Here is a 15,089-nt window from a genome sequence, read left to right as displayed (position 1 = left end):
AATGTGGCAGAGCCTGTCCTGGTGTGTGTGTTTGGGTGTTAGTGTGGTAGAGCCTGTCCTGGCATGTGTGTTTGGGTGTCGGTGTGGCAGAGCCTGTCCTGGTGTGTATCTGGGTGTCGGTGTGGCAGAGTCTGTCCTGGTGTGTGTGTTTCGGTGTGGCAGAGCCTGTCTTGGCGTGTGTGTTTGGGTGCCGGTGTGGCAGAGCCTGTCCTGGCGTGTGTGTTTGGGTGCCGGTGTGACAGAGCCTGTCCTAGTGTGTGTGTGTGTCTGGGTGTCGGAGCCTGTCCTGGTGTGTGTTTGGGTGTCGGTGTGGCAGAGCCTGTCCTGGTGTGTGTTTCGGTGTGACAGAGCCTGTCCTGGTGTGTGTGTGTCTGGGTGTCGGAGTTTGTGTTTGGGCATTGGTGTGGCAGGGCCTGTCCTGGTGTGTGTGTCTGGGTGTCGGAGCCTGTCCTGGTGTGTGTGTTTGGGTGTCAGTGTAGCAGAGCCTGTCTTGGTGTGTTTAGTCATCTGTTTCCTGGCGCTTTACTTACTGTAGGAAAAAATGGAACTATTTATTTTTTTACTTATCCAGAGATAAAACGGGCTTTTGAATTTTTAGTCACTTCAGAGGATAAAACTTTCTAGGCCCAGAAGTCAGTGAGAGGAAAACTAAAGGTTTTGTGTTTACTCTATTTCAATCTGCATATCGTATTAAAAAATGATTGTTGGCACTGAATTGTGGCTTCAGGCATTGCATTTTGTGCACTGATGTACTCCCAATCCCATCACTTTACATTACAAAACACCTCTGCAACTAGGTTCATTTCCTGAAAATGGAGGCTGGAGACAACAAAAAATTTCAGATTTTTACCACATGTCCTCTCTGCACTGCCAAGACCCTTCTCTCATACAAGGTGAGATTAGCCTCTTTTTATATGTATCAGGTAAAGTTCTTTCACACAAAGTGCTTTGTTTATTTAGTAGGTTTCTAGGGATCCTGGTCTTGCTTAGATTTCCCATCAGCGAACAAGGTCCGACAGAATGTTAAACAGTTAAAGGCAGTAGGGTGAATTCTATAGATCATGAACGACAACAGGTACTTACAAACAGCTAGAAAGCAAGAAAGGTGGCAGATCATAAGCTCACTGTCTCAATGACAGACCTGCTTTAAAAATTCTCAGTAATGAAAAGCAGGAGAGGCAGGGTTTAAACTAGTCAAGTAAAGAGATGCCAATTTCTGTGTAAGAATCTAAGTCACCAAAAATAATTTGTCACATTTATTTAACCCCTTCCCATGTTTTGCTGTAATCCATTCTTGGATTTCCATATGCTCTGTTCTGTGACTCCTTGATCCCAGTTCTGTTTCCTTTATAAGATGTGCCCCACCCGTTTGTAATGTTTGTCTCAGTCTGCAGTCTAAGGTATGTCCTTCTTGGTTTTGTGTTTAGATTCAATGTTTTGTTTCAGTTTATTAGTAATTCAGTAGGCAGGGTTTAGTGCTAGGACCCACTGAATATTGGAGTACTTTGGCATAGTGGTGGGCTAAGCATACTGTGGCCATATAATGTAAGGGAATCTCCTAGGCAAGTCCTGTATCCATGTGTGTCTGTATTTTGTGTACCTTTGCCCTCCTACCCTGAATCATCTGAGGATTTCGTTTCCTCTCTCCTCTCCCAGTTAAGATGTCCTATCCTTGCTTAAAGGACAAGCGCCCGAGGATTCTGGCCCCTCCTCCATCCCCTGTGTTCCTTGCTTGTTCCCTGTCCTTAGTTGTGTTCTGTACCAGGTATGTCCTGTCTTCCTATGTTCCTTGCTCGGTCTCCCTGCCCCTTGCTCGCTCTGTTCCCCTGCTCCTTGCTCTGTCCTGTTTGCTCGCTATGTTTTACTCTGCTTAGCTTCCACTCTCCCAGCCTGCGGCATCCTGCACATGATTCTACTGCTATCTTTCATGCCTGCTCCAGGGTGCCTGCAGGATATCTCCTAGTTCTGGTTAACATCAGCTGCTATGTCAGGGCACTGGTATGTGGCTGCACAACCCCAGATGCCCACCCATTCAGTGCAGTCACCCTGCACCAGGCCCTGTTCGACTCCATAACTGCGCAATACCTCCTGAACACCATCTTTGGACGCTCTGGGTCATTACAGTTGTCTGTATTGACCCAGTTCCTGACACACAACACATTGAAAATATTTAGTAAGCCTTTTCTGGACATTCAATTTCACACTTCACACAATTTCAAATTCTGGAATGTTCTAAAAAGTGAAAAACAAAAATAGACAAATCTCTTTTCCCTAAATCCAGAAGCCATAATAATTATTATACTTACTATGCTACTGTATTCCTCGTCATCCATCTCCTTCACCTTTAAGCAGTAGGACTGAAAAACAACATATATAAACTATAATTAATTTATTATTAATTTGGAATGTATACAATTCATAAGTGCAAAAGAAAAAAAAGACACTTGCATGGTGGATACTTTTTACTACATAACTGAAATTTTCCCATTAAGTACATATACATTGAGGCTTTAGATACAATACGTTTGTCATAAATCTACTCACCCTCTCCCCGGCTCCAGCGACGGCAGAACGCGGCGTCGGGTTTCCTCTCAGCCTCTGCTCGCTGACACAGACAGGAGCCTAGGCTGCGTGCAGGCACGCCCCCTCCGTTGCCAGCGGAGACCAGCAGGGAGGACGACGCGTTCTCAGGTTACTATGGAGACGCGTCTACTCCCTGCTGCTGCAGATAGACGCCGGCTCCGTAGGAGTCTCTCCGTATGACGTCATTTTGGCGCCAAATTCAAACTATAAAAGCCCCTTCCACTGAGAAATCATTGCTCAAGTATAAGCTATTATTGCCTCTGTACCTAAGCGTTCCTGATTGATTCTACCTGTGTACCAGACCCTTCTTTGTGATTTTTGACCTTTACGTTCCTTGCTGCCTGCCCCAACCATTGTGTGTGTCCTGACCTTGTTTCTGGATTTTCCCTTTGTACCTCGCCTCGGACTTTGTGGTAGCCATCTGCTATTAGGCACCATCTAACTTTTTGGCTCACGGGTCAGCTGTGATAGTATACTTGAGCCACTACCATGGTTCCTGCAGGGCTTCAAAACACGCTTTCTGACATGAATGATAAAATGGAATGAATATGCTCTTGCAGACCAATTCCGTCTAGGACTCTCAGATGCTATCTGGGATGAACTTGCACGTTGTCAGATTCCGGAGTCTCTAGAATCCCTCATGTCTCTGGCATTAACTATAGACAGGAGGCTTAGAGAACGTAGAGCTGAAAAGCAACGTCCCTGGACGCCTAGTTGGAGAGTACCGCCTACTCGTCCTCACGAACAACCCCCTAGTCCTCCACCTGTACCGGCAGCTGAACCTATGCAGATCGGATTGACCAGATCCTCGCTGTCCTTAGTGGAGAGGAATCGCCGCAGGGATAATAATTTGTGCCTGTACTGTGAAGGAGATTCCCATCTTTTGTCGTCCTGCCCGATACGGCCTAAGCAACCCAGGGTCGAGTTTCGACACATACGCTCTTGTGTATCCTCTATCATATCTGAGACGCCTACTCATTTGTCTATTCCTCTACGCCTGCAGTGGGGAACTCGTCATCTCTATATTTAAGCCATCATTGACTCCGGGGCCAGCAGTAACATTATGGACAAGTCATGCATCACTAAGCATCACATCCCTACTTGTTCCAAGAAACATCCCGCATTTATTCAGACCATCGATGGCTCCCCTGTGTCTTCAGGACCCGTCGAGTCAAAGACAATTTCGCTGTCCTGTTCTATATGAAGAAGACATTCTGAAAAGGTTTCTTTTGATGTTATTCACTCTCCGTTATTTCCTGTCATCCTGGGACTCCCGTGGTTGAAAAAACACGATCCAGCCATCCAATGGTCCACAGGACGTATCACGTTTTCATCTCTGTTCTGCACTTCACATTGCCAGGGCACAGCTCACTCCACGTTTAACGCTCCTATCTCAGGGTTACCACCCCACTACACAGAATTTAAAGAGGTATTTGATGAAAAAGGAATTGATTCCCTTCCACCGCACCGACCGTACGACTGTCCTATAGATCTCCTACCTGGATCCAAGATACCTTACGGCAGGATATACCCCCTTTCTGACACTGAACTCAAGGTCTTGCGAGAATACCTCGATGAACATTTGATGAAATCCAAGGGGTTTATCCGCCCTTCGACCTCACCAGCCGGGGCAGGAATCTTCTTTGTGGGCAAAAAGGATGGAGGTTTACGGCCTTGTGTGGACTACAGAGAACTTAATGCCGTCACTGTAAAGAATCGGTATCCTCTCCCACTTATTTTTGAACTTTTTGAACGTTTAAAACAAGCTACCGTCTTCACAAAACTTGACCTTCGAGGAGCGTATAATCTCGTCCGTATTAGGGAGGGTCATGAATGGAAGACAGCCTTCCATACCCGGTACGGTCATTTCAAATACTTGGTGATGCCATACGGACTCTGTAACGCTCCAGCTACTTTCCAGAACTTTGTCAATGACATTTTCCGAGATTTATTAGATACATTCATGGTGGTGTATTTGGATGATATTTTGATCTTCTCATCTACTCTTCAAGAACATCGTGACCATGTTCGTCAAGTCCTTGCCCGTCTTCACACTCATCATCTGTTCGCTAAATTAGAGAAATGTCAGTTTCAGGCTACCCAGATTGAGTTTTTGGGGTTCTGCGTTTCCTCTAAGGGTATTTAAATGGACAAGAACAAGGTACGAGCTATTGAACAATGGCCACAACCACAGTCCCGTAAGGAGGTGCAACGTTTTATTGGTTTTGCAAATTTCTATAGATGTTCTATTCGTAATTTCTCCAAAATCGCCCTACCTCTCACGTCCCTTACATCTAAGACTGTCAAGTTTCTGTGGAATAAAAGCGCAGAGGAGTCTTTAACCACTCTAAAACAAAGATTTGTGTTTGCACCAATCCTCGTTCATCCTAATCCTGACCTACCTTTCGTGGTGGAGGTGGACGCCTCTACGGTGGCTGTAAGCGCTATCCTTTCCCAAAGGCAAGGAAGTAAAGACTTGCTTCATCCTGTGGCTTTCTATTCACGTAAACTAACGGCTCCTGAAATAAACTATGACGTTGGGGATCGGGAGTTGTTGGCAATTAAGTGTGCATTGGAGAAGTGGAGGCACCATTTGGAGGGGTCGCAACACCCATTTCTCATCTTTACCAATCACCGCAATCTAGAATATCTGCAGAGAGCTTAGGAGGTTGCGCCCTCGTCGGGCCAGGTGGTCCCTTTTCTTCACAAGGTTCAATTTTCATATCACGTACAGACCAGGAAGCAAGAATGGCAAAGCTGACGCTCTCTCCCGTCAATTCTCTAATGAACCTGATCCCCCTAACCCAACTCAACCAGTAATACCTCCTACACATTTCCTGGTTACGAAAAAAAGACTCTCAACTCTCTTCGGGACTATTTTCAAATCAGAGATAATCGTCCGACTCAACCTCATACTGTAAAACGAGAAGGCCTTTTTTACTATCAAGACAGATTGCTGATTTCACCTTCATTTGTGCACAACGTACTACAAATGTGTCATGACGCACCTTTGGCGGGACATCCTGGGATAACAGGAACCCTTAATCTACTCCGTCGCCGCTTTTGGTAAAGACATGCCAGACCTGTGCTCACAATAAATCTCCGCACCAACGTCCTCAAGGTTTGCTACAACTCATTCCCGTTCCTCGCTCTCCATGGTCTTCAATCTCAATGGATTTTATTGTGGATCTACCCGTGTCCAATGGACATACTGTGATCATGGTAGTTGTGGATAGACTAACAAAGATGGCACATTTCATACCTCTGCAACGTCTTCCCTCAGCAGCAGAGACAGCTGAAACCTTTATTAAAGAGATTGTTCGGCTGCACGGAGTTCCTCTCCAAGTTCTGTCTGATAGAGGTTCCCAATTTACATCTAAATTTTGGAGAGCTTTCTGTAAAGGACTAAGAATTGACCAAGCCATGTCCTCCGGCTATCACCCCCAGACCAATGGACAAACTGAAAGAGTCAACCAAAGTCTTGAACAATAGTTACGATGCTTCACTACTTACCTACAGTCTGATTGGTTCTCCCTATTACCCATGACTGAATTTTCACATAATAATAAGAAGAATGCGTCTACCCAAGAGAGTCCATTTTTTCTTTTATATGGATATCATCCTCCTGATCTACCTACCCTGATCCCATCTGTACCGGTGCCTGAGACACAACAAAGGTTGAGAACCTTGCAAAAGGTCCTACGAGCAGCCAGACTCAATCTATTACAGGCTCAACAACGATATAAAGAACAAGCAGACAAACATAGACGGGATGCACCTTTCTACCGTCCAGGTGACAAAGTTTGGTTGGCCACCAGACATATAAGGCTAGCCATTCCCTCCTTAAAGCTAGGACCCCGATTTATAGGTCCCTATACCGTCACACATTGTATTAATCCCGTCACCTACCGTCTCGCCTTACTGTCGTCTCTTAAGATCCATCCCGTGTACCACATGTCACTACTCAAGCCTGTAACGATTAATAGAATGACCAGACGTTCTTCATTAGCTCCTCCGTCTGTTTCGGTTGAGCGACACCCTGAATACATTGTTCAGAACGTTTTGGACTCGCGTTTTCGGGGAGGACGTCTTTTTTATTTAATCGATTGGAAAGGTTATGGACCCGAGAATAGGTCTTGTCCATGCGTCTGCCATGATTCGACGTTTCCATAGGAACCATCCATCTAAACCCTGTCCTATCGGTTCCCGGAGGTTATTGTTGGGGAGGGGGTACTGTCATAAATCCACTCACCCTCTCCCCGGCTCCAGCGACGGCAGAACGCGGAGTCCGGTTTCCTCTCTGCCTCTGCTGGCCGACACAGACACGAGCAGAGGCTGAGTGCAGGCACGTCCATGATTTTTAGAATTATTTGCACAGATTACATGAAACTGCAGGAAAACCCATCAAGATTTATCCAGCTTCATATCTAGATTGCAGAAATACTCCACATGGGTATATTACTGTATCAGTTTTGAAAGTTACGGGTGCACAAAATGGAACATCCCCATACCCTTTTCCAAACATGAAAATGTTCTAATTTTATTTTGTGATGCCTTTGTCTCATTTGGGACTGTTTAGCAATTAACAGCTCAAACTACCCCCACAAAAGTACATATTTTTGGAGAGAAGACAAGCCAGGGAATTTCACATGGACACTTATCATGCAACAAGTTTGTCACCAATCCCTATAAACTATATCTTTCACCTTTCCATATTTTGTTAGGATTGTTTGCACAAATTACATGCACCCACAGAGAAACCCATTTACTGTTTTCAGCTCCATTCAGCACACTATATGACACGCTAATTTCACTGCACAACAGCACACAAAATAGGGCAAAGTAGACAATACAGGATTAAATAATTCACTATACAAACAGTTTAGATAACGAAAGATACGTTTTCACAATTTATCAGCTTGGCTGAGTGTGATGGGAATTGTAATCCACAAAAAGCAAAAGGCTGTCATGAGCCCATTTCTAAAAACTGTTTTCTTATTTTAGTATTTTTTGGGCACATTTTGTTGATTTTATTTGCAGGTGGTGGTGGGGGGTGTAGCTGTGCCATAACGTCTGATCCTTGCATGATAACAGGGATCAGACAGTTGTTTTAATGTGCCAGCCAGCTGATCTATGCATCAGATGCCACCATGTTGTCCTACTATTTTTTGACATTTGTTTTCTTACTTTTTAGTCTCCGACTGATAAGGAGCACTCTCTTTACTTGAATGGAGCCCCCATATTTATAATGGAAGCTTCCGGCACTGGGTATAACGTTTCTAGAGGATCGCCTGGGACCTGACATTCACTGTGACCCAGCCTACCGTTGAATAACTTTTTATTATATATATATATATATTTTTTTTTTTTTTAGTAAACCCCTTAGTGATGCCCATTCTAGCTCTAACCTTTCTCCATTATTTGATTAATTCTTTTATAAGAAAACTGTCACCTATCTGTTGGCACTGGATGGTTCCCCTGATGGTGGCATCAATGGGGAATTATTTTTACTTGGGAGGAGCTCAGGAGCCCTGAATGCCCAGGATGGCAATCGTGTAAGAGGCAAAATCTCTTGCAGCGGTGCTTATTAGTGCTCTCCCTGAGGCGGGATTTCGGTGTCGCTGAGACACAGTTTAAGCTCTTTTAAATCGAGCATCCGTTGCTATATTATAAATGGCAGACTTTGAATTCTGAGGGAGGGGCGGGCTGGGCCGGGGGGCCAGCAGACGAGCATTCAACGCAGCTGCAAAGTTCAAAACTAAGCGGCTGCGAGCGGGATTGAACGCAGTCGTCGTGCCAGTAGCATACCTGGCGGGGGAGGGGGAGTCCGCCCCGGCTGCCGCTCATCTGAGGGGTGCAACCACGCCGGTACGCCTCCAGAAACTATGCACGCGGCAACTGTGGCTGTGCGTCGGGACTTGAGAAGGACCAAGAAGAAGAAGAAGAAGAAGAAGAACGAAGAGGAGGAGGAAAAGTGACAGAGGAAAGGTAGGACAAGATTCAGGGAGAGTGGAATAGTGAGTATGTGAGAGTGATGGGTGTTATGCTGAATGTTTGTGAATGAGGGTTTCAGATAGCATGGATGTGTGAGTGTGGGGGGATAGCATGCCATAGGGAGGCTGTAATCACATTCCTTTCACGCCCAGATTCCAGCATGTAGTGGCTGCCTAGGCATGATAGGAGTGTGACTGCTGTTATCAATTATTTTTTTGGTCCAGCTTTGGACAGAATAATTCAATAACAGTATATATATATATATATATATATATATATATATATATATATATACTCTCCTACTACTCACCTGGTTCCACTAATTAATGGGAGAGACAGTTAAGTAGCCTCCTGATCTGAGAGGAGGAGAGATCATTTGGCTCCCTGAGGGAGAGAGCTGCCAGAAATACTGACTGCTGCAATTATTGCATACAATCTGTTATTTTGTTTGTTGGGAACGGATAAGCCGTCCAACTGTAGTTAGGTTGGAGAACCGTGTATTAGTTAGTGCTCACAAGAGCAAGGCTTTTGTTTTGATTTGTTTATTTTTCCTGTTATGCCTGTGACGAAAAATAAAAACAGGCCCAGCCTTTTATTTTACCCTCCTCGTATCTGAGCCGTCTCTGCAGCCTGAAAGACTGTGTGTAAGTAAAGATTCCCGGACGGAGTACCAAAGTGAAAGGGTATTGCGTCACATAATATATATATATATATATATATATATATATATATATATATATATAAAATTGCAAACAGCAATCACACTCCTATCATTTGTTTGTGATTGTGATTGTTGTTGAATATATATATTAATATTGTTATTGAATTTTTTTTGTCTAATTTTGGTGTTACTTTTAAGCAGTGGCGACTCTAGAAACAATATATAGGGGGGCACACAAGATACCACAGTCAAACTGGGGGGGCATTCATAATTTCCAAAAGTAATGTGCTATGGAATTATACTTTTGTTACTGGGCTAAAATAATACTTGATCATTCAACATGGGAAGCCTGAAGCCACAACTGAGTGCGACTAATCCTTGAAATAAATATTATAACACAATAAATAACTTTTCCACTAAATGATTTCAGGGCCTTGAACGTTTTGTCCCCTGAAGTCACTACAACTTCAGGAGGGCATTTTATCTCTGGATAAATATAAATTAAATAATTCCTACTGTAAGTTAAGTGCCAAGAAACAGATGACCAAACACACACACCAACACAGGCTCTGACACCCAGACACACACACCAGGACAGGCTCTGCCACACAGACAATCAAACACACACACACCAGGACAGGCTCTGCCACACCCACATCCAAGCACACACACACCAGGACAGGCTCTGACACACTCACACCCAAACACACACCCCAGGACAGGCTCTGCCACATTGACAACCGAACACACACACACACCAGGACAGGCTCTGCCACACCAACACCCAAACACACACCAGGACAGGCTCTGCCACACCAACACCTATTCACACACACCCGAGGACAGGCTCTGCTACACTGATAACCAAAAACACACAAACAGAAGGACACAATCTACGTCACAGACGTGTACATCAGGATGGATTTTTCACACTGCATTGTCGTTTATAACCCCCCTTAGTGTTTTTGCCCCTTGTGTATTGATGCCCCTGCTCCCCATATATATTAATATTAGCCCCAGTTGCCGATAGCAGGGATAAATCAACACATTAACACACAAACCAAGCTTTGCATGTATAGATAAACCGAAATTCACTTGTGATCTCAGCACTGAAGGTATATATCAAATAAACAGAATCAGATATACAAATCCTGTATTTGCAGGTATACAATAGTATATGAAACGTAGCATTGCAGGTATAGATCAAATAAATACATGGAAACAGCATTGCAGGTATTAATCAACTGAATAAGACATAGAAACACTGTATTTGCAGGTATACATAAATAATGTATGGAAATATATAGATATGGATCTACAGAATAACGCAAAACCCCAGCTTTGCAGGTATAGATCAATTGGAATTCACATAAAAACACGTCATTAAAAGGTATATCTAAAATCCCCTAAATTACAGGCATAGATCACAGGTTGCACACCCCAAAGCCAGCCCTGGCGTCCACAATGCCCACACAGCAATCACACTCCTATCATACCCAGGCAACCAGTAAATGCTGGTACCTAGGCATGATGGGACTGTGCTTGCTGTGATGGCTGTTAGCAATCACACGCCTATCATGCCAGGTCAGCCAGTACATGCTGGTACAGGGTGGCTGTAAGTGATGTGTAGACCCCATACTGCTGGCAGCATCAATACACAAGAGGGGCATCTAGCTAGGTTTCAGCATGTACAGGCTGACTTGGCATGATAGGAGTGTGATTGCTAACAGCAATCACAGTCCCATCATGCCTAGGTTCCAGCACTTACACATCCATGCTATCACACACACACTCATTCATTCATATACGCATTCACAGATGAATTCCCTGAATCACGCATACTCATTCAAACACCTTCCCCCACCCCCTTACCTACACTGTAGCTCCTTGATGCCGCTCACAGGCTTCAGCAGAGGGCGCAGCCTCCCTCTGCGTTCTCTGGTACTGCACAGAGGAAGCAGGACTGGAGCAGAGTTATGTGATGTCACGTGAACTCTGCTAGGTTCCGCTTCCTATATGCAGTACAGAAGACCCTCCCACAGGTAAGTAGCAGGGCTCGAGGTGCAGCCCGCGTAAGATCGGTTGCCCTGGCTGCTGATCTTACGCGGGCCGCACCCTCTCACTCCTCCGCAAAAAAATAAAAAAAAGACGGGATTTAAAGTCGCATTGCGACTTTATTCCAAATTCGGCAGGGGGGCAACAGGGGGGGGCAAGGATTAACCTAGGGGGGGCAATTGCCCCCCCTTGCCCCCCTGTAGCGACGCCACTGCTTTTATGTATTTTAAAGTTTTGTTTTGTTTTTTTTTGTTTTTTTTTCGGTTTTGGCCAAGTGAATGCTGAATTTTCAGTTTCAGTCCAGAATTTTCATTTCGGTGCATCCCTACTATATACTATGCCAGTCACTAAAGTGGTAAGCCTACACCACATCAATGTTTGGCTTAGTATATAGTGATAGGGGTTGTATTGCAGTATTGTCAGTGTCTGGCACATTGACAGTGGTACCGCACAATCCCTAAGTATATAATGATAGCATTTATGCTGTACCCCTGTCATTGTTTGCTTAACCATAGAAACTATGAAGTTTTAAAGTGTGTGTGGGGGGGTGCCACATACAGGATCTGCCACAGGTGCCAAATACTCTAGGTACACCCCTGTGTCATGCGGCAGTCAGGCTCAATGGCTGTGCCTCAGCTCTTCGTCCCACGTCTTAAAAGGGGTGGGATGAAGAGCTGAGGCACGGCCATTGGGCAGCGCGGTGCGTGCACGCCGGCCGCTTTAATTTCATTAGGCACTGGTGGAGTGACTGCCGCACGAAGGCCGCTTTCAATTTCGCTCACAGCCGCTTTGATGGCGCAATGGGCCAGTTGACTAGACTTTCCCCCCAGGCCTTAGGCTGCCAGCCCTCCCCTGGGCAGATCTCTGTGTTTCTGAATCCCTCAACATTGTTTGGGAGAAGAAAGCAATCTACGATCTACACCCGTTTAAAGCCATGATGTGCCAGGCACGTCAATTGTCATTAACAGGATGTCCTTCTGTGATGTGCTTGGCACATCAATTGTTGTTAAAGGGTCAAGCAGTGTATCTATAGAATTTATTGTGTGTAGCAGAGTAAACAAGATATCATCTGCAGTTATATATTTGGTTAATTCATTAATATAGGATTTTACAAGTTCCCCCAAAATATGCCCAATCTATGCATCAGTTCAGGGGATTTTGGTGAACAATGTCTTGTGTATTGTTCCACACATGGTGCACAAGAAATCCAAGCGCAACATTGAAATTCCTGCATAAAAAAATGCAAAATAATAAAGTTCCCCAAGAAGAAGACATCAGTGTAAGAAGAGGAAACAACAGCAGAAAGTGGAGGATGAGAGCAGGGTGCAGCTGGACCAGAGGTACAGGCGTCAATCACAGGGGGTACATTTGGGGCATGCACATTTTTCAATGTTGAACTTTGGTGTTTGGCGATCAACTGCCCATGCCCTATTTGGTACATCTTTGAGCCCCGCCATTTCAGTGTGCCCAATAAAACCATATATTTTTGAAAACTAGACACCCCAGGGTATTTTAAATGCTTGTATTTTAACTCTTTGCATGCACACATTTTACCACCAGCATTTTTTCAAAGTAGTATTTTTTTGTGTGTATCCCCCTCCCCCACACACACACCTACTTTATGTATGAATTTCCAGCTCCTGGTATATTTACAGCTCCTGAGTACAGTGATACCCCACGTGCATGGGTTTGTCATTTTTTGGGGGAAATAAAAGGCCACATTTGGGACGTATGCATTTTTCTAATTGGAAATCAGATGTGTGGCCATCCTTCCCCCTGTGGTATTTGGGGCATTGTTGAACCCGGCCAATTCAATTTACCCCAACAAATCATACATTTTTTTAAAGTAGACACCCAATGGGCATTTAATATGCCAGTATTTTAACTCTTTCCATGCAAGAATTATTTTAAGTTAATGTGCTAATTTTAGGACTTGTTTACAAAAATATATTATATAAAAGTTATTTGGGTTAATAATTTGAAGTCAGTTGAGGAAAATAAAAAGATATTTAAAGAGAAGATTGAAAAGAGTTAAAGTTGGGTAGGGTGGAAGGCCCATTTAGTTATCCTCCTATCCTCCTTTTTTAAGTTTTAGTCTGTAACCCCTGGGCCTTGTAACCAAATTTCCAGTTAAGTATGCATCTTTTGAAAATGCTTTAAAGTGGGTTACAAATTGTGGAAAGGGCTCATTATTAGCAAAAGTGCACATTGAGACAGCTATTAGGTTTTCAGTTTGAGGATGAATTTTAAATTGATAAATGCTTGCCAATGGGCTTTGCTGTGTTGAGTCTTTTTTCGGAAGCCTTTTCATCCTTTTTAGGATGGGCATTTCAGAAGGTTGCAGGCTTAGACTCTGTAAATCATTATTTGCATGACTTTTTGCTGGGTAGGATTTTTCAAGCCACATGTAAAGGGTCATTGCTGGTAAAAAGAAGCCCATCATAGGGTGAGTGTTTCTAGGCAAATAAAGGAAGCGTAAGAATAGTTTCCTCAACATTTCAATGGAGCATCTACTTGGCAGGAGGATTTTGTGGATGACGACTCTCCTGAGGTCATTACTGATACAGCTGGTTTACAGGGCTTTTTTACTTTGTGAATTGTGAATTGTGAATTGTTCATATTATAGGTCACATTAAAGGTGGAAAAAAGTTCTGACATGTTTTATCTTTGTCTCATTCTTTAAAACCACAAGAACCTGGCATTTTAACAGGGGTGTGTAGACTTTTTATATCCACTGTACCTCCAAGTGCAATGAAGCAGACGACACAGTTGCAGGAGAAGCTGTTATAGTTGAGGCCTCTGCCTGGATCTTGATATCAGAACTTGCATAACATGGGTGAGCGAGTAAATCTTGTATTTGATGCTTTTAAATTGAGCCTCATGACCCCCCCAGCATCTGTCATTGAGGGGATAAAGCTTTGCCAAACTCAGTGGAGTCCATGACCCAAGGGTAATGTCATGACTGCCTTGACCCAGGTGTGCTCACTGTAGGAGTATACCTCTACTCTACATGAAATAGTTCATGCAGTGATTCACAGAGTTCACTCTTGGGGATCCCGTAAGGCTCTTATAATAAGATTTTTGGTAGATATTGCTTTAATTTTTTCCCATGTTCTCAGCAAAAACAAGCATCCTATTAGAGGATGGAGAAGTGAAACCCAAGCAAATGTGTCACTGATGTAGCAGGACTTACTGATAGGAAGGTTTTTTTCAGAACAGGCTCTGTTAAATTGCGTTTATTAAAGTGCCAGGAGCCATGAGGGTTTCAACCAAGAAGCCTGCTTATGTTAGCAACCATTACACCACCAGCTGGCTTTTTCACAAGACACCTGCCTGCATCTACAACACCTGTGACTCGATATGGCCTAGATATACCTGGTTATGTGCCTATAGCATTGTATTCCTGGCCCTATTTACATTTTGTGGACTTTGAACTATTGGCATGGACACTGACTCCTCTTTTGGATTATCTAATGCTACAGACCCCTTGCTGCCTGCTCCTGCTACAGGCCCACTTGCCGCCTGCCTGCTCTACAGAACCTGTTGTCTGTTATTAGACTCCTGTTTTATTCTAGTTAGGACTACAGATAACGCCAAACCCAAAGGCTTAAGCAGACAGCTGTCTGCTCCAGATCTTGTACATAACAGACCAGCAGCTGTCAAGTCTACAGTCAAGACGTCCACAACTGCATCCTCTCCCTGACTTTGTACCTTGCTGTGCAGTACAGGCAAGCCTCAACAGGCCTAGAGGTCCTCTCTCTGTTGAGGAATGGGCTAGAAGAAGGAACCTGAGTCT

The 15,089-nt window shown here is 44.1% G+C and overlaps 1 protein-coding gene across 1 annotated transcript in view; it reads right to left on the bottom strand.

Annotated features, from left to right (window-relative positions):
- Positions 1-15,089, bottom strand: part of PICK1 (protein interacting with PRKCA 1) — a 229,232-nt gene that overhangs the window by 47,712 nt on the left and 166,431 nt on the right. The window contains exon 11 of the mRNA XM_053469072.1: positions 2,307-2,357. Within this exon, the coding sequence (XP_053325047.1) occupies positions 2,307-2,357 (51 nt within the window). The remainder of the gene's footprint in view (positions 1-2,306; positions 2,358-15,089) is intronic.

The sequence above is a fragment of the Spea bombifrons genome, chromosome 6 (assembly GCF_027358695.1).
Source record: "Spea bombifrons isolate aSpeBom1 chromosome 6, aSpeBom1.2.pri, whole genome shotgun sequence".
NCBI classification, from domain to species: Eukaryota; Metazoa; Chordata; class Amphibia; order Anura; family Pelobatidae; genus Spea; species Spea bombifrons.
This window is presented reverse-complemented; position numbering and strand designations above follow the sequence as displayed.